General features: G+C 39.6%; 1 protein-coding gene across 5 annotated transcripts in view; it reads right to left on the reverse strand.

The window, feature by feature from the left end:
• Positions 1 to 20,709, reverse strand: part of RPTOR (regulatory associated protein of MTOR complex 1) — a 502,533-nt gene that overhangs the window by 204,642 nt on the left and 277,182 nt on the right. For all 5 annotated transcript variants that reach the window (XM_061615781.1, XM_061615780.1, XM_061615782.1 and 2 more), the window contains 2 exons: positions 6,940 to 7,040; positions 6,103 to 6,247 (listed from right to left, as the gene is read on the reverse strand). In XM_061615781.1, coding sequence (XP_061471765.1) covers positions 6,103 to 6,247; positions 6,940 to 7,040 — 246 coding nt within the window. The remainder of the gene's footprint in view (positions 1 to 6,102; positions 6,248 to 6,939; positions 7,041 to 20,709) is intronic.

Genomic DNA, 20,709 nt, shown 5'->3' on the forward strand with positions numbered 1-20,709 from the left:
AGGTCGCTGATTCATAGGGTCGCCATAAGTCATAATCGACTTGAAGGCACATAACAATAACAAACAAACATGAAAGAGCAAGGGGGAAACAGGAGGAATAGAATATCTTCACAACAGATCCCCAAGGAAAATAGATTAATGTGTTGCAAACCTAAGCATCTGACCAAATTACACATTTATATTGTAGCAGAGAATAAGCATTTCTCGTGGGAGAGCAACCAGGATTCTTGCGTTGCTCCTAAGCATTCAAAATCAGTGGGCTCAACAAGCACGATTTGCTTTTCACTGTCCTTATTGCTTAGGAGAAGAAAAATCAGTTGTAGAAATGAGGGAAGTTAATTCCTCCCTCTCTCTGCTAGAAAAGGTGGCCCAGACAGTTAAGGCAATGTCTAGCACAGTCTTCCCCAACATGGTGCCTCCAGATGTTGTGGACTGCAACTCCCATCAGCCCCCGCTAGCATGGGATGATGTGGATTCTAGTCCAGCAATATCTGGAGCATACCACGTTGGGGAAAACAAGTGTTTTAGAACACAGCAGTTAGCAGTCCTTCACTGCTCTCAACCAACAATGTTCCACATATTGTACACTGTATAACATATTAAATTGGGTATACTATAACCTACCCTGAGACAGGGTTCTGATGTTTGCTCCTCAGATTCTTTCATTCTCAGTATTTCAGATGGTCCTATTCTAATCTTCCTCTTTTCCACCTCCCTTCATCTGCAATAGTGAGATACACTGGACACAAGCTTTTACTTGGATCCTCACACTGTCACCATTTCCTGTGCAATGACACTTATATCCCAAGTCTAGCTTCTAGCTCAGCTGCTGCTCCAGTGAAAAGGATGACAGGCACCGCAGACATGGTTCCATGTCACTGTATCTCTCGTATGTCAGGCAAAAAAAACCTTGTTACCTTATAGCAGGAATGAGGAATCTGTGGCCATCCAGATGTTATTGGACTCAAATTCTCATCAGCCAGAGCCAGCATGGCCAAGGGTCTGAGATGATGGGAACTGTAGTCCAACAACATCTGGAGGTCCACAGGTTCCCCAATCCTGTTCCTAAGGGAATGGACCAAGCAACACATAATAACTATCACCTTCTCATCTGCTATATGATTTAATTTTTTTAAGCCTTCATTCTTATTATCAAAGGAACTCTGCTTTCTGTTAATGTTTACTTTCATTTCTCATGGTCAACTGCCTTCCACAAATTATTAATTACGAATACGCACAGCACCCTTTCCTAGACCAATTCCTCATTATATTTTCCCCACTACTAAATCAAGCCTCATATGGTATGCCTCCTGCTAATTGCTTCAGCTACTACTTTTCATCACAGGACATACATTGCATTAATTTTGTCACTCTTCTCAACAACTCAGTTGGAGAGATCCTATCAAAAGCATTTTTGGAAAGCCAAGTAAAACTATGTGTCCTTGAATCCTTGTATTTATTGCCTTAGAAACCTTTTAATGTGTTACAACGCTGTGAAGTTTCTTTTACTGAAACCATGTTATCTGGACCCTGCTAGTTAATAAGGCTTTTCTAAACATTGTGTTTCTATGGCTTTAATTAGAGAGGCCCCAGAATCAGAAAGAGAATTGCTATAACTACCCGCACATATGCACACACTTTCATTGCTAATAGAGTGTTTGCTAATAGAAATTAATTTAAGAGACTCTTGATAATAATTACACAATTTACATTCACATTTATCAGATTAAAAAGAAGCAGGATGACAGGAAGCAAATGCTGTGGACAATTCTGCATTTCTTTATCCCCACACGTAAGGCTATTTTAGGTGCATTAGAAAGCTAGTCAATGGAAAACTATAAATGTGCTGCTCTCGGCCATTTTTGAACTATCTAAAAGCATTTATCCTTTACTTCTGCACATTTGCTACTAGTATTTTATACAGCCATGTACAGCATGGATTTTTTGCATTCCGCAATGTTAAAATAGATAACGTATAAAGCCCCAAACAACTTTGAACCAGGTTAACAACATGGCCCGGTAGCTGATTGGTGGCCAGTGCAGTTCCATCAGCGGAGTGTAATATATGCGTGCCAGGCAGTCTCAGCAAAAAGACAAAGGCCACTGAAAAATATCTAGGAATATGAAAAGTGACAATTCTACCATGGTATGAATTTCCCACTCTGCTCATTGGCTGCCACTTAAAGAGGCAAAGAAATTCAAAGTATGGTAACATCATGCACTCTTCATTACTAGTGAAGAGAAGAGGAGACTCTGAGCTGCTGTTTCCATCAATAATAATTTCTCCATTTCTTATAATAATTTGCTTTGGCTGGAGTTGTAGAATTAGGAATAAAGAGGGTGTTATAGCTTTGCTATCACAGTGTGATTCATTCACTACTTGATTATACAGCCACGAGAGAGAAAAACCAGCGTGGATTTTTCACTTTCTGCAATGTTAAATTGAAAATACCCCCCATGCCATTCTGATGCTTCCCATAAGCTCATTTCAAAACAAAACCTTACAAAACTTATAGTCCTGAACTCAGAAATGCTTGCTTAATAAACCTCTAAATGTTCATGGCGATACAGGCTGCTCTGACTCCTACAGAAGTGGATTAGGACCTTCTCAAAGGAATCATGCTGGTAAGAGCCCTTTGGCTTGAGGTGATCCTCTGCAGACTCTCACAGTGATATAACAGATTACATTAAAATGTTTAATTTTTAAAGAGAGCTGTTAGAAGTTATCTACTTTAAATTGTCTGATTTAATTATATAGCCACGAGAGTGGTTGTATACTATAGTCAGCATGGATTTTTTGCATTCCATGTTAAATTGAAAATATCCCCCATACTATTTTGATGCTTCCCATAAGCTCATTTCAAAACAAAACCTTACAAACCTTATAGTCCTGAACTCAAAAACGCTTGCTTAACCACCATCTAAATTTTCATGGTGATACACAAAACACTTGGAGAGAATCGAGAGTTCAAAGTGTAAAAAGAGAGGGGGAAAAACAGACCCCTTTTGGACTTTTTTCTGTCAGAGTTCTCATAATCTCTTGAAATTAATTAAAAATCAGCCATGTTCACAGAGTACCTGTAATCCTATTACTGCCCTTGCCCCATACTCTGACCTTCATCTTCTGCAGTTTAAAAGTTAAAAAAATGCCTGGCTGATTTTTAAGGTATTTTGCATTGAACTCAATTATAATGTCGGGCATGCTCAGTAAGAACTAACTTTCAGTGTTTTAAACGCCAGGCTCACAGCTGCTGGGCTTGGCTAATCAGGGGTCACACCCACACAGACCTTTATTTTACTTGAGATAGTTATGGCTTCCCCCAAAGAATCCTGGGAAGTGTAGTTTGTGAAGGGTGCTATTCCCCTGACAGAAGACTTCTATTCCCCTGACAGAGCTCCAGTGGCCAGAGTGGTTTAACAGTCAGCCTCTCTGACTGAAGCTCTGTGAGGGGGATAGGGCATCTCCTAGCAACTCTCAGCACCCTTCACTAACTACACTTCCCAGGATTCTTTGGGAGAAGCCATGACTGTCTAAAGTGAAATAAAGGTCTGGTGTGGATGAGGCCAGGGACAGCATTGGTTTAAATTTGGGTGGGAGGCTACATGTGCCTGCTGTAGAATAAAAAGGTGGGGGAAACCCTGAAAAAGAATGATACTGTTCACAATGTTTTCCTTTTGGAAAGGAAAGGGGCTTCCCCTCTGCCCAGTGCCCACCCATCCAATCTCCTCTCTTCCCCCTTCCTCCCTCCCCCTCCCCTTCCAGCCCTCCTCCTTCCCTCCCTGCCCCTCTCCCAGGTCAGTTTCACTTATCCTAAGCATGATTGCCCAAGAGTAAATCCCACTGAACTCAAAATGATCAAATCTGCCCACCCCCTCCTCCTTCTTGCCCCTTCTCTCCCCTTTCCTTCGCCCCTCTCCTTCCAATCACGGCTGTGGAGTCGGTACGCCAGACCTTCGACTCAGACTCCTCTATTTTTCTACCGTCTGACTCCGACTCCTTCATAAATGGCAAATGTATATTAACTAGTAATAACAAATTTACAGTAGTAAAATGGTAGCACAAGGCATTTCATCACCACCACGTGAATCCAGAGCTTGGAAAAGTTACTTTTTTAAACTACAACTCCCATCAGCCCCAGGGATTGGGCTCCACGACTCTGACTCCACAGCCCTGCTTCCAATCCCCTCGTTCCCCCTCCCTCTCCTCCCTTCCTCCTTCCCTCTACTTTTCCCTTCCCCTCCTCCTCCCCCATGGTCAGTTTTCCCTATCTGAACCATGATTGCATGGGAGTAAATCCCAATGGACTCAATAAGCATGCAAATGATCAGACCTGCCTTTCCCCTCCTTCCCCTCTCCTCTCCCTTCCTCCTCCCCCCCCACTCCAGCCCTCCCTCCCTCCCCGTCCTCCCCCTCATGCTCAGTTTTACCTATCCTAAGCGTGATTGCACGGGAGTAAATCCCACTGAACTCAATAAACATGCAAATGATCAAACCTCCCCCTCCTGCTCACTCCCTTCCCCATCCCCGTGGTTAGTTTCACCTATCCTAAGCATGATTGCAGGGGAGTAAATCCCATTGAACTCAGTAAGTGTGCAAATGATCAATCCATTCTAAGCAAACTTGCACAGGATCCCATTTCTTACCTCCAGGATTAAAAAGCAGAGAAATTCACTAATAGGCAAAAAATCTTGTGGTTTAAGAATGTTACCAAATTCTTCCAAGCTACACAGGAAGTGGATTGGACTGTGAAAGGCCAACCCAAATTTTACAAATTTGTAGGGCAGTACAATATCTTAGAGAGGAGGTCATGTCTCTTGCTCCCCTGGTACATTCAGTATAGCTGCCCAATTTCCCTGTTTTAAAAGTTTGATAGAAATATCTGTTGGCTATAGGTACTTTTTTAAACCGCAAGGTTTTCTGCCTATTAGTGAATTTATTTTTAAAATGAAGTATGCCAAGGCTCAAGAGTTCCTGGAGTTCATGTCCTCTGCTTACCTATAAGGTCATCTGAGTGGAGTAGAGAAAAAGCCTCTTGCACATGTCTAAAAGCACACGTCCATTCCCATCTCACAGGGACAGTACCAAAAACAAGTTAAAGGCTTAAGCCAGGGATGGGTAACTTAGTGCCCTTCAGATGTTGTTGTCCTATAACTTTAATCATTCTTGGCCATCAGCCATGCTGCCTGAAGGCTGATCGGTGCTGAGAGTCCAACAACAGGTCACAGATTTCTCATCACTGGCTTAAGCGTTGGTAAGCCTTTTCACAAAATAAGGTCTATCAATTGGACATTTACAATTGCTCTTGAAAAGTTAATTGGAAGGTGAGGGAGTTATTTAATGGTAAATGGAAGTACTAACGCCAGAGGAATTTTGTGTAGGGCCTTCTTTAGAACCACAGCTTTACTACATGCAGAACAATCCCACCTTGGGCTCCTACTGGAAGGATGGATATTAATCAAATAATAAATAAATAAAACAAAACAAATGACAACAGCAGCTGACACAACAGAAAAACAGCATCTCAGTCTCAATAAAATGGGGCTTCTGTATGAGGAAAATAAGACACACAAATCTAATAATATGATGTAACACAGCTATGGGGAACCTTTGGTTCTCCAGGTGTTGCTAAACTACAGTACCCATCAGCTCCAGCAAGAATGGCCAATGGTAGTTTAGCAACACCTGGAAGACCGAAGGTTCCCCATAGCTGTGTTACATCATATTATTAGATTTGTGTGTCTTATTTTCCTCATACAGAAGCCCCATTTTACTGGGACTGAGATGCTGTTTTTCTGTTGTGTCAGCTGCTGTTGTCATTTGTTTTGTTTTATTTATTTATTATTTGATTTATATCCATCCTTCCTTCCAGTAGGAGCCCAGGGCGGGATTGTTCTGGATGTAGTAAAGCTGTGGTTCTAACATACTTAGGAAATAAGACATTTAGAGATATAATATTTCATGCCTGACTCACAAGTTAATCACTAAAAGCACTGGAAAGATTCAGGCAGTAACAACAGATTATGACAGCAGCATCTAAAATTTCTCTGAGGCATCTGGGTAAAGCCATGACAGCATGAGGCAATTTTCTGGTAGCAACTTACCACATGGCATGCATGTAAGTCGGAGGTAGACGAGGACTGCTAACTGGTGTGCAGTTGTAAGATCTCATTATCCTTTCTGCCAATAAGAAGTTTCGAAAGAGGCTTGCCACTAGTAGATCCTGCCTGAAGAGCTTTTGGAAAAGGTCTGCAAAAAAGACAGAACGACGGATGACACCCATAAAAATTAAATTCAATAAATAAAATTAAGAGCTGGAAAGTAATAAAAACCATGAAAATGAGACACCTGTATAATTACATATCCTTTGGAAAGCATCACTGTAGCAATAGTTAGGCCTGCCATTATATAGTTAGGTTTAAAACACACTAATGGTAACTAGCCAAGTCTTCAACTGGGACTTTACATCTAGATGTCACCATTCATTTTATGTTTACATAGTTTTGATAGTGGAATCCCATCCACTGAATGCCATTCTATTACCGTCCATGCAATATCCTAAAGTCCCTAGAATGGGAATAGCTGTCAGAGGGCAGAACTATAGGGTGGTATTCAGTGCTAGTCCTTCTCAAAGTAGAACCTTTGAAATGAGTAGACATGACTAACTTAGGTTATCCATTTTAGTGGGTCTACTCTGAGGAAGGAAAAACTGAGACAAAAGCATGGTAATTCAAAGGCCCTTGAGATTTTAAGGGAGTAAATTTGGGTAAGATCCTATTTTCTCTGTTCAAAGTTTTGTCCCCACCTCTTTGTTTAATTATAGGTTCTCATTGCTTCCTATATCCCCTCATTAGTGCTTTGTTCATACTCCTGCCTTCTTCTATTATGATCAAGCTATATATATTGCCAGTAAATCTGTAGCTTATTTGCCATAGTCTTACCTCGGGGTAGGACGTTCCATGCAATTGTATCTGTGATGGCTGTAAAGATCCAATTCAATTCTCCTAGAGGTGTTCTTCTGTCATTTAGCCTCCCAGGAATTCTGCCAGAAATAATGAAATTTTATTGTTAAAACATAAACATGCTAATCTATACCAATGCCCACAAAATTGCTGCACAAAAGCTGTGCTTTATCCTTATGTTCTAAATGTAAAATGCACATTTTCAAGACTTGGGCTGCAGTCATAAGTACGTACACTCAGAAGTAAGTCATACTGAATTCAATCAGGCTCACTCCCAGGTAAGTGGGGTTAGGAATGCAGCCTTAATTGATCTCTGAAATTTTTCTTTCATGTGGTAGCTTATTTCACATACAGTTCCAATCTCCTGTGGCATCCTGCCACCTCACAACTCAAACACTGGACTCAGAATTTTGAATTTTATTTATTTTATTTATTATTTGATTTATATCCTGCCCTTCCTCCCAGCAGGAGCCCAGGGCGGCAAATTAAGAACATTAAGAATTAAGAACATAAAAATACTAGACAACAAAGGTTCTTGCACAGTTCAGAATAAATGCTAATACAAGCGGAAGAATACTTTTACTCTCTTCCCCCCTCCCAATTATTCTGATGAGCTAAACATTAAATCATTGAATGGATTGACTATTAAACTAGGGAATCTTTTTGAAAACAAGCAACTCAGACAATAAGGGAATATTGAAAAAAACCACAATGCAATATGGTGTTTGCTCTATGGCAGGTAAAGGGTGATCACAAGAGCTAATATTCTAAGAGTCTGATTTTATCCTTACTGAAAGAATAGAACAAAGAAAAAACTATATAACTAAATATCTAAGGGGCAATGGCATAATGGAATATAAAGATTACACATTATAGCACAAACCATCACTTCCAATAATCCAACGATAATGTTATTGGATGAAGAATCATAGTATCTTTCCGTGAAATTACATTTCAGACATAAAGACAATACAGAACAGTTGGGCAAATGATTTTTCACAGTACTGGGTTGTCAGGAAAGCAAAACAGAGTTTCTTTTGAAGATCAAATCTTCTGTTTAACTTCACATTATCTGGTACTCTGTGCCCTTATTGCAGTAACCCATTAAACAGTGATGATTTCCCTGATCTCAAAAACAATTCAGTGGCCATGATCCAGTAGACAAGTCCCATGCATGTAGCTGGGACTTTCATTGTTTATTATTTTAAATAATGAATTAGCCACAGGAAGTTAGAAATTGCACCTAGCCATTTAATGTTTATTATTTATTTAACATTTCATTTATTCCATTTTAATTCCATTTTAATTCCATCCTATCCTTCCTTCAGAAAGCTCAGAGTGGCTTCCATACCATTGCCCTTCTTCAATTTTATCTTCACATTATATTATGTGAGATAGGTTAGATTGCAGATAGAGATTGGCTCAGTCACATAGTGAACATCACGGTTTAGTGAGGATTAGAATAGTAACTGACATAGTTTACTACCTTCTCTTTTTGGATAAACATATTCTATAAAACACTATAATCTAGTGAAGTTATCCAAGTTATTCTCACATGCATTTTAGAGGTTGTAGTGAAATCATGACTGGACACAATGGACACAGAATTCTTTTCCTATTATGCATTTAAAAATAGTGCCAGGTGGAATCTGATATGAATTTGTAGCACATTCCTAAACTATCCATCTCTCTGTTATTCAGATTCTATAACAACAGTTTGATGGATAGGTACCTTACCAAATGAATAATGTTTAAATATACTTAATCTCTTATATTCTCAAAAGGTGGTATCTGTACCATCAAGGAATTTCCATTTGGAATCTATCAGCTCTCTTAGAAAGTATTAATGAAGCTGAAACATTGAGTTGTTCACTAATATGTAAAGTTTTTTAATACATATAACCCTCAGGGACATTTTGTGAAGGAGATACTGTATTTATTAAGAATATTAGATTCATTAAGGCAGGCATTTTTTTCTGTAATCTTCATATGCAAAGTTACTCCTGCAGAAGATATTCATTTTCCTTTCAAAGGTCACTGTCAGTTGCTCCTTCTTGCCAAGAACCCTCAAACACTAAAGGGGTTCTGGAACACTAAAGTTGTAGAATTTATGCCCAAACACAAGCCAAAACACAAGCCAAAACACAGCAAACATGATGAGCACTGTATTAGGATTAGCTTTCTGGAGCAGAATGTTTTAGGATAGGGGTAAGGTATATCTATCTGTTCAGGCATTTAGCCATTTCTGACAGCTGGTATTGTGTGGTGCTGTACGTTAGTGACATAGGGATGTATCCAACAAAGTCATCCCATTAGTACAAGGACCTCTGCTTGAATGACTGGATCTTCACTTCATCCTCTCCATTCCCATATGCCCAAATCTGTTCTGGGGGTTCCCCAACTCTCGGGAGCAGATTGGGGTAAGTGGAGAAAGGAGTGGAGAGGAGGGAGTGGAAGTTCTATCGGACAAGTGGAAGCCCTTGTGCTAATGGGATGATTTTGTTGGATACAACCAATAGGGTTCTATCAAATTTTCTCCCTCCACTTACTAAAGGCTCTTCAAATCTAGTGGAAGCTTCCATGGACAAAAGGTGCAGTGGGAGTGATTTTTGCTGATATCCCTTTCCCTCTGCAGATCCCTGTGCTCCTGGGACCACATCTGCTCCAGAGGGTTGGGAACTCTTAGAAACAGCATGAGGGGTGACACAGGAGGTGGCAGGAGAAAGGGATTTTTGTGTGTGTAGAAATCACCTCCTCCCTGGAAGCCTCTGCTGGAGCAAAGAGCCTTCCTTGTGTAGAGGGACAATTGGATACAGCCCATATGAATTAATAACACCACTGATTTTGTGCTGTTTTGTGTTTTTTTATGATGTTTTATTGCAGGAATGACTGCAAGTCACCTTGTGCTCTTTTTCTGAAAGGTGGGGTATTTAAACTTAAAAACAGTTTTTATACTACTCAATTAAAAAGATGGTCATGAAGGAGAGGGGGAAAATCAATCAGCTGAAAACTTCTGTTGATGGAATTACTTTTGGTTGCAGAGTTAGTCTGTTGCCTCAAACAGCTGATTTGGGGTGTTATTAAACAGTAGTAAACGGATAGTTGCTTAATTTATCACCATTATAGTTTTACTTGAAGGAAAAGGGAGAAGCGCTTGTGGTGTTTTCTGCCTCAGGTGCCAAAATACCTGGGTGGCTTTAAGTAATATGTACTTTTGGGTACTTGGGGGTAGATGTCATTTGCTGCTCCCCCTTGGGCAGCAAAATGTCTTGGGCTGCCCTGTTTGGTTGTAACACACGACTCTTCTGAAAGTCAGAGAGAAGCAAGAAGAAATGTAATCTACAGACTTTATTCTCTTCCCAGTGAACCACCAATGTGACTTGCTGTCCTTCTGCAAAATTTCCACAGGTTTTCATTTCAACTTCTTAAAGAGAGAGAAAAGTGACACTAATCAGTTCCTAACTTGGCAGCTTCCCAAGTTACAATCTGTAGCCCACACTGTTCACATCCCTGGAGCCTTGGGCAGAAACTGCACTAGCACAGAATCACAAGCTTGAGTGTTTAGGGTTAGAAATCAATTCAAATCTCTGCAAACAGTGAAATGTTAACACAGTGACCCTCTCTTCAGTGAAGCAGAATGACAGTAGCTCAAGGTAAGTTTAGTAGTTGATAAAGCAGCCAATGATTCTGCAATTAATTTGCTGGAGATTGGAAAGGCTGCATTATGTGATAGTATTCATTAAATGCTTTCATAGATTTAATAGATTTATATAATTTAATAAATAGATTTAATGCATTCTCTGCAAATGACTTCTGTATATCAAAAAGCACCCATGCAACAGAATGAACAAACCCTTTATTGGAAGAACAAGTTGTAATTAGCATTATTCCATCAATTCAAAAGGAAGAAATAATCTGTGCTTTAAAACCCTCCACATATTTTTAGACTAATGGACAATTGTCAATCTTTAAAATTAATCTATGTATTGCCCAAACCCTGTTCATTCCATATTTGTCATCCTGGCCCAGAGCAGGGTTGCGCTTTGCTGAACAGAACCATTGACTGTTTTTATAATGTCTCCAGTAAGGTGCAGGATGAACTGAAACTTTTATTAAACTGCATTAATAAAAAGATTTTTAAAATATATTACAGTACAGGCATAAGAGCTAACATAAGCTTCTGCCCAGGCACTGCACTCCTGCTCAAATAAAAAGCTTTTACATGGCATGCAGAAGCAACTCAGGTTTAAAATGTTGAATATCCTAACGGAAGGAATTCTAAAGGTAGAGGAGCAGCTGCTGAATGCATTTCTTAACATGCTCTCACCATTTGTTTTTGATGTATGAAGAGAGCTGCTGAATCCATTGCCAGCAAACCATAATTGTAATGAGCCAGCCTGCAGTCTGCATAGATTAGTTGCAGACCACTTTTAATGTGGAGCTCCATTGGTACAGAAACTGTTGTTTGTGAAAGCTTTGTTCCATAACAACCAATAGCTTCTGACTATCAAATGGCATAATATTACAATAACCAACAGATTTTGCTGTGGGATCATTCCTTAAAGAGATCCCCCCCCCACTTCCGGGAAGGGTGACTTCGCTTGTGCCTGCTTTTGAGACGGGCTCCCGCCTCAAAAGAAGCTTATTCAGATATAAATCAGTCAGAACATTTTTTTTTGACTGATGAAATTTCTCCCGGGCAGGGAGAAACGTAGAGATCAACCTCAAAAGCCTGTTTTTGTTGGGAGGACTGGATTTCATTAATTTATGAGAAAAGGTCCAGCCAGCAATGCCGGACGGACTTCCAAACAAGCTCTATCTGATTAATGCGATACGTTTATCTTTTCTTCAAAGAGAAAATGGACTAACAGGCAAGCACCCTTCTTTCTATTATTTTTTTTACTTGGTTTAAATTGTTGCAGCAAAAAGAGATTGGTCAAATGAATCAGCTTTAAAGAACTTCTGGGTGAGCTATAACTCTTCTCTGTTATTCACAAAATTAACAGCTTATCTCTGTTTCTTTTGCAAAAAGCTGTCCTGGAAGTGCATTCTAAAGATAGAAGAGGGATTTCTATTCCGAGGAACATTATATTGTCTGGGATTATTCTCTTTTTGGTCTATTTTATTTTGACGAATCTGCTTCTTTACGACGCCACTAACTGTTTTGATGCTGGCAACTAAATTTGTTTTGTGTTCTTGAACATAGAGAGATAAGGCAGGCTGCTCTGTTTATACTGTGATGTCATCAAGCCTGGAATATTAAGCCAATTGTTGCTGAAATAAGAAGTGGTTCTTCTTTATTTTTGTTTTGTTTTGTTTTCGTGGTTTTAAAAATGGCAATCAAGAAAGTGGCTGAGAATCTGGAAGTAATTATGTTTCAGAAAATAATGGATGAGATTGAGATAACGAAACAAACCCTGCGACAGGGCAGTAAGGAGCTGAAAATTGAACTGAGCAAAATGACGCAGGAGCTTAAAGAAATAGGGGATCCTGTGAGAGAGGAGAATGAGATCAGAGATGAGAAAAGAAAAAATAAAGGGAAGATACAAGCCCTGGAGATTGGAACAAATGTGGAATTGGAAAAAGATCTGGAGTTTATGGATATTAGAAATAAAATCTACTGTTTGGAATTTAACGTTATCTCTGAAGAAATTAATGAAGATATTAGAGATAAAGTTATCAATGGCTTGGATAATCTTCTGGACTGGAATGACGTGATGGAGCTTGATATAGAGAAAATCTATGGAATTAACTGCAGCCATGTGACAATGGAAAAACTCTCAAGAGATGAGCCAGTGCATTTTGTAAAAAAGAAGAACACAGATATGACTTTACAACAATATTTCAGCAACTTATTCAGAATTGATGGCAAGAAAATATTTGGGATAGAGGAAATTCCCATCAGACTCTTATTATATGACTATGGCTATGACAGCAAGATTATTATGGAATACTGATAATGGAAGATTGGACACTGACATTACTGGACTTAACAGGACTATTGAAGATGGAAGATGGAATTAATATGGATAATGGAATAATGGCTATTGGAATTATTGGACCTAACAGATTTTGATGAGATGGATTAATCGATATGTTTATTTGGACTATGGTTATGACAATAAGATTATTATTATTATTAACGAGATGGATTAATCGACATGTTTATTTGGAGAAAAATTGATAGATATATTTCTTAAAGAATTGAAACCTCTCTTTGACTTTTTGTGGAAAGAATAAAGTAATGTTTATGAGATTTGATGATTAATTAAGATAACTACTGGAGGAAAGTGATTTTATAATATAATTTAAGAGACAGGATTGTTATATATTGTAGACCTACAACTGATTTGATCTGCGACAAATGGGAAGTCAACATTTTATTTTTTTGTTTAATCATTTTTGTTTTGTTTTTTGTCTTTGAATGTTTTATGATTTTGTTTTGTATGTTTTATGAAAATTTGAATAAAAATTATTGTAAAAAAAAAAAGAAGAGATGCCCCCAGATGATTCAAGCCCATGATCATGGGCACTTGGAGCTGAAATATCACTTCAGAAAGTTCACCTCTGTTACAGAGAGTGGCTGATGTTTTCACTGCCTTAATGATGCCATTCACTCCCTCCAGCATTCCACCACGTAATTTCATTTCTGCCACTAACCTGCTTCTTGTTTGGGGTGGGGGAAGCAAAAATCAAAACTCATTCAGAACTTTCTCCATGCTTTCATATTAATGCTCATGACCTGGCTCAGAGCTAACACAACATGGCATCTTTCCAGATACTGTAGCTCTCTCTGTTGAGAAAGTTCCAGAGATCAGCTGTAATAAAAGTCTGTGAAATATGCATTAGGTTTGGTTAATGTGTAAATGCAGAGGTAACAATGCAAATTTACCTCATTACAATAATATGTGCTACAATGGTTCTTTTTGGAATGCAATAAAAAGGCAGATGTGAGGCTATCCTGGAACACTGTAGCTTAAAGTGGCACAGCCAAGCACTTTGCTGTCAGACATAAATCTCTTTATAGGTTGGTCTTGCACTATTACAGCATGTAATCAGTGCAACCATCCTCCAAATGGACCAATTAAACATCACACAAAGATGCTCTTAGAGCTTAATTTCAGTAAAATCTCATTTGTTTGCAAAACTCTCTTAAAAGCTAGAGAACAATGTTCCTGTCTAACAATTGTAGCCCTTCCCTTTCAGTCTGGCAAGCAATGTAGTTCTTCCAATTCAGGGTCATGAAATATTTGGAGGCAGAACACAAGATCATGAAACCAAACATTCCAAATGAGTGGAAATAAAAAACAGAAAAACATAAATACTTTAGAACTGCAACATCCAATAAAGTCAACCATCCACAAAAATGTCAATAAAGTTAACAAGTCCACCAAAATTTCAATAGTTATTTAAGTTGATTCCAATGTGTATGTCACAGAATACACTCTAAACAATCTAGAAGAAAAGCAACATTGTCTTAATCTATCAAATTTTGTAAATTCTTCACATCCACAATCAATAACTCAGGAACAAACCCTGGCTACAGATTGTGGTTTGCATGGAATGAAACAAACCACAATCCCTAAATCTGGACCTAATGCTAAACCGTGGATTGTTTTGTTTGCCTTGCACACTAGTGGGGAAGAGCAAAACAAGTGATATCACAGACTTTTTTATTATTGTGATATTGAATGAGGTCACAAAAACTAGTTGTATTTTCATAATCTTCATAATCCCAGTCATCGTTTATATAATAACAAATAATTATCTCTGGGTCTAGGGTATTTTGTTCTACTTTCCATGCCTTTGTTATTGTTTGTCTCCTCCTTCGTCTTCTTCCCCCACCTCTTATAGGTGTCCTATTCCTAGCTGCAACAGAAAAACAGTACCAATAGATACGTGTATTTACTCAGACCCAAATGTGAAAAATGACAATGAAAATGTAAAAAAACACCCATTACACCATCTCAGCTAATCTGTATTAGAGGCTTCACCGCTACCAGAGCAATACAATATAGATGTTTTTGAGCAACATACGAGATTTTTCAAATTTTTTAGAGAACTGAGCATGTGCAAATTTTAAAAAAGTTTTAAAAATTGAGCATGTTCTCTGCTGTTGACTGGGTTTCCCAGTTCTATGGACATAGGAACAACTGCTGAACATATATAGGTCTATAAGCATCTGTGGGATGAAATATCACCATATCTTCTGCAAAACAATATGGCTTCCCTAAAGCACAGCATGTTCAACATGTCTAAGGCTGATAGAAAATTATTACTGGAATGTATGCTATATTTAGATCCTCCATGGCGCAGAGTGGTAAGCGGTGGTAACGCAGCCAAAGCTCTGCTCACGGCCAGAGTTCGATTCCAATGGAAGGAGGAAGTCGAATCTCCGGTAAAAGGGATCGAGGTCCACTCAGCCTTCCGTCCATCCGTGGTCGGTAAAATGAGTACCCGGCATATGCTGGGGGGTAAAGAAAGGCCAGGGATGGAACTGGCAATCCCACCCCATATATACGGTCTGCCTAGTAAAAGTCGCAAGACGTCACCCTAAGAGTCAGAAATGACTTGCACTACAAGTGCGGGGACACCTTTACCTTTACTATGCTATATTTTGTGATACTTCAATCTTCCCAAGGGAAAAGTAAAAGTTACCTAATTTGCTTTCACGCTATAAGAATGTCTATGAAAAATTCTTATTTCTGCTCCTATTAAAAACAGGAATTAGCCTTAACTCAGTCTCATATGAGCATGTATTTTTTAAAAAAAATATTTACTGTAGACACTTTTGTGAGGCAATATCAGATTATATCCCTTATGTTTTTGAAATTTGGCCACTGAGAAAAGAAAAGCCAAAGAGAACATCCCTGTAAAGTATATGACAAACAAAAGGTTAACCAAATATTACAAAATACTTGGGGGAAGAGAATTGCTTTTGTTTCCCTTGATATTACTTTGTCATTCACAGGAAAGCTTTTGACACAGAAGAATAGGTAAAATACATTCACAATGAAAGAAGAAAAAGGGCAGATTGGCTTAAGTCATATGGCACACTTTAATTGTACTGTTTCACTTCTGCCTTTTGTCAAGTATTCCTGGCAGCCCTCTCTACAGAGCTCAAGATCACTGCAGATCTTTGTAAGGTAACATCTATGGAAATGTCAGGGTCACTGAACAGCTTGTGCCAGGCATCACAGACAGAAGTTCCTTATTGAAAACCTAGGCTTTTTTTTTTTAATGCTAATGACACAAAGCTCTACTTCTCCTTTACATCTGCAGGTGTGACAGTGCTAAATCAGGGCCTCAGTAACAGACTGGATGAGAGCCAATAAACTGAAGTTTAATCCAGACAAGACTGAGGCAATGTTAGTGGTTGGTTCTCTAGACCAGATGAATGGGTTGTGCCCTGCTCTGGATGGAGTTACACTCCCTCTGAAGGAGCAGATATAGAGCCTGGGATACTCCTGGATCCATTTCCTGTCACTTGAGGCTCAAGTAGCCTTGGTGGCATGGAGTGCCTTCCACCAGCTTTGACTAGTGGCCCAGCTGTGCCTATATCTGGAGAGGAATAGCCTAACTTCTGCTGTCTACGCTCTGGTAACCTCTAAGTTAAAATACTGCAATGTGTTATATTTCACTAGCCTTTGAAAACAGTTCTGAAACTCCAGCTAGTGCAGAACTCAGCAGCCAGATTGCTGACCAGGGTAGGTCTGGCCATACATATAGCACTGGTTCTGGCACAGCTGCACTGGCTACCAATTAGTTTCCGGGCTCAATTCAAAGTGCTAATTTTTACTTATAAAACCTTATGCAGCTCAGGACCTCAATATCTCAAGGAATGCCTCTCCCAGTATGAACTGACCTGAACCCTGCATTCGCCTTCTGAGACCCTGCATTTATCATCTGAGGCCCTTCTTTGTGTGCCCTCTCCATGGAAACCTTGGAGAGAGGCAACACAAGAACGGGCCTTTTCAATGGTGGTCCTCTGGCAGTGGAATGCTCTCCCCAGGTAGGCATGCCTGGCACCTTCTTTATCCATCTTTAGGCCCGAGGCAAAGACCTTCCTTTGCACTCAGGCCTGTGGTATGCTGCCTTAGTCCTCTTTGTTTGGATTTTAAATTTTATATATTGTATATTTTAAAATTCACTGTACATTTTTAAAATGTGTTGTAAGTCACTTGGAGACCACTGGGTATGAGGCAACTAACTAACTAACTAACTAACTAACTAACTAACTAACTAACTAACTAACTAACTAACTAACTAACTAACTAACTAACTAACTAATGTTAATTATTGTGGCTACATCTGACATCAACAAAAAGTTATGTTTCTTCCCTTCAACTGGACTTTAAATTGTCCTAAAATTCATTACTATTGGATGTGCAAAACTATACAAGTTGCATAAAGTTAGAAGTGCTCACAAAAACAGCAAATTATTCCAATTAACATTATCAGATACATCCATACCTAACAAGTGAAAACGTCATGGTGTGCAGGATTTAATAACCTTCAACTAGAACTTTAATTCTTTTTAGTTACTTGCACAGGTCCTAATGCCATTCCCATTACAGTTTATGGTCAGGGACTTGGACTAGAAATCTGACAGCAAGGGACTGAGAGCCTCTGGGACTGAAGCTAGTAAGCGAACAGGAACTGTGTACACTCAGGCCCTAGAATCCTCTTTGGACACAGAAGGGAATACAGGTGTAAAACATCAGCTGCAGCAACTGACAAGCGGCATTAAACACTTGGATTGGCCAGGTCTGACATAAATTCCTTCAGAGTAATATATTCTTCCTGAGGCACCTCAGGCTTCAGCCTCAGCAACTAATTTCAGAGTCTCTGGGGCAAAGACACTTGCACTGGTTTAGGATTCAGGTATGGCCATCCAAAGAGCCTGTGTGGTATAATGGTTAGAATGTCAGACTATGACCTGGGAAACCATTGTTTGAATCCCAAATTCAGCCACAAAGCTCACTGGGTGACCTTGGGCCAGTCACAGTCTCTCAGCCTAACCTACTTCACAGGGTTGTTATGAGGATGACAGAGAGAGGGGGACAGCCATGTACACTACTTTGAGCTCTTTGCAGGAAAGGTGGTATATAAATGTAAAAAATAAATCAATAAATTCACAGTACCAGCTCCGATACCTACCTACATTTAGAGAGAAGCTCAAGGGAAAAGGTTGCAAGGTCACTGGTGAAGCACACACTTTGCATGCAAAAGTCTCCAACAGGTAAAGTTTGAGATTAATCCCGCTCTCATAGCAAATTTTTCTGGCTGACAATAGACCCTACCAATTTTGGTGACAGCAGCAAAAAGAAAGTATGACAAATGAAGAGGGGGGTGATTACTCCTCTCAACTAATCTGCATGGATTCGCTGAGGGAGGGAGGGAAGTGCTGTTAGTCTGTCCTGTGTGAACACACAAGAGTGTGGGGTAGGCATACCCACTAATGGCATGCGGTGCCCAGAGGGCTAGTCAATGATTAATGTGGCCCTTGGGCCAAAAATGATAGCCTGGTGTAGACAAAGCTCAGCTAGGTGGACCAATAGTATAAAGCAGCTTTCTGTGTTCTTATGATTCTGCAAGCATTGTGCCAGATGCAAACAAGCCATAGTGGACAAGCAAGATCAGTACAAGTGGCACAGTCCAAATTAATGTCCAGAGCACTCAGCTGACATAACACATTCCCTTCTACAACACATACCTTTTGTTGGATGTTGTATCTGGCGCAAGCAGATGCCCAGGATGCAGAACAGTATAGTGACAGGCTAGATGCCAGTTGAAGCAATGAGCCGGACAAGCAATAAGTTTTAAGAGTCACTTTACTGACAATATATCACAAGCTCTCTCTGTACAAACTCCTCGACCCCCACACTCACAAGTGTCTGCTGGCCCTCTATATAGATAAGGCCAGCTGCCCGAGCCTAGGTTGCTTAGCAACGTGTCCTTGAAGATGGCTCGAGCTCTGCCAACTTTCGCTGCTAAGTCACGTAGCTCACTTGTGGAAATTTAACCTCTGCTTTCTCGGTTTAATAGCCAACACCTTTTTGTCCACTTCCTGTTTAGGACTACAGCCACTGTGGTCTAGATGCAGCCCTAATGGTCTGCAAGTTGTGATGAAGAAGATATTTGTGATTTCTGTCTCCAGAGTTAAATCATTACCAATTTATTTACTAACACCCACAGGCTTTTAGGAAACATTATAAAGTACAAAAAGCAGGCACTTCCGAATTATCTTGTAATTCTGATCTACATGACAGCTAAATTAAAGCCTAAACAAAACCTTAAATCAGACACACTAGATCTACGACAATCATGGAACTGGCTGCCAGCAGGAATTATGATGGCAGCAGCTGGAAAAAATGCCACTGTGCCTTTTGGGAATTCGTTATCAGCTATATTCATGATCATGACTGTTACGTTCACACATTTCATTTGTACATGTGAGTACTTGGCTGGGGAAGGTCAAGACTGTTCAAACGTTAAACAGTATATTGGTGGATGGATGTGGATATATTAAACACACTAAGTGGATCTATTATACAGTAGGTCAGAAATTTATCAACTATAATTTCATAGCTAACAGACGAAAAAGCCCATATTCCTGGATTCATTCTGTGCTTTAGGTCTCCACAACTGTGTTCTCGGCTGTCTCTATTCCTACCTGTCAAATCATGCAGTGCTTTCATAGGGAGCTGCTCTTCCCCAGGCCTTCCCCTCTTTGCTGGGTGTCCTCAGGTCATGCTGTCAGCCCCTGCAACTCTCTCTAGTTCTGCTGATGTCTCTCAATAAACCCCTGTGCTTTCAGTACCACTTACACACTGACATAAAGCTATACCTGTCTATCTTTTCTTCCGTCTAATCTTTCAGCTATCCACCTAATATTTCTGTGTGGATATCTCCTTGCTGTCCCTAATTCAGTATGACTGGACTGTTCATATTTCCTTTCAACTGTTCCCCATCTCAATTACAGTTATCCTTTGACATCACCACCATCTGCTCTGTCGACCTTGGATTTATCCAAGAAGCCTTGGATTTATATTTCCTCTTTGCTTCTGCCCACCATATTCCCTTTGTTGGCATGACATACTGTTAGCCCATTCAGCTATCACACTCCACTTTGACATCTATAACCACTGTAGCCTTCCCTTGTCACACCAGAGCTGTCTTACCTCCCTATATAACTCTGCTTATTCTCTTCTCTTGTTGTTCAGATAAAATGAATTTCCTACTCAAATCACTTTACTAGCTTTCCCTTCTTCTGCAGCCAGCACATATTCTGTCTTTCCCTTAAAAACTCTCTATATTTTTAAGTGTTCTCATGACACAACCCTATTTGTGATCTTCTCTCCTAAAACTCCACCATCCACAGACACCTGAAGGTGTTGTATACTCATAAATTATTTTGTCCATTCTCCCTTCCTTCTCCTGATGCTATGAACACCCTAGAATACCTAACAGGGTGCCACCTTGCTTAAAAACCCAGCTCAAACCCTGTTTTTGTTTAAAGCCTTTAGTTTGATCCCATAATCATCATCCCTTCCTGAAACAGCCTACCAACACATAACTACATGTGCTGACATTCGTCGTCCTTTTCTTCTCTTTCTTGTTTATTTATAAAAATACTTGTATACTGCTACTTCATTAAAAACATCAAAGCAGTTTACAACATGTTAAAAAAAACCCCACTAACAACCAGAAAATAAAAATATTAAAAATACAATAAAAACAAAGGTC

The sequence above is a fragment of the Rhineura floridana genome, chromosome 3 (genome assembly GCF_030035675.1).
Source record: "Rhineura floridana isolate rRhiFlo1 chromosome 3, rRhiFlo1.hap2, whole genome shotgun sequence".
NCBI lineage: Eukaryota > Metazoa > Chordata > Lepidosauria > Squamata > Rhineuridae > Rhineura > Rhineura floridana.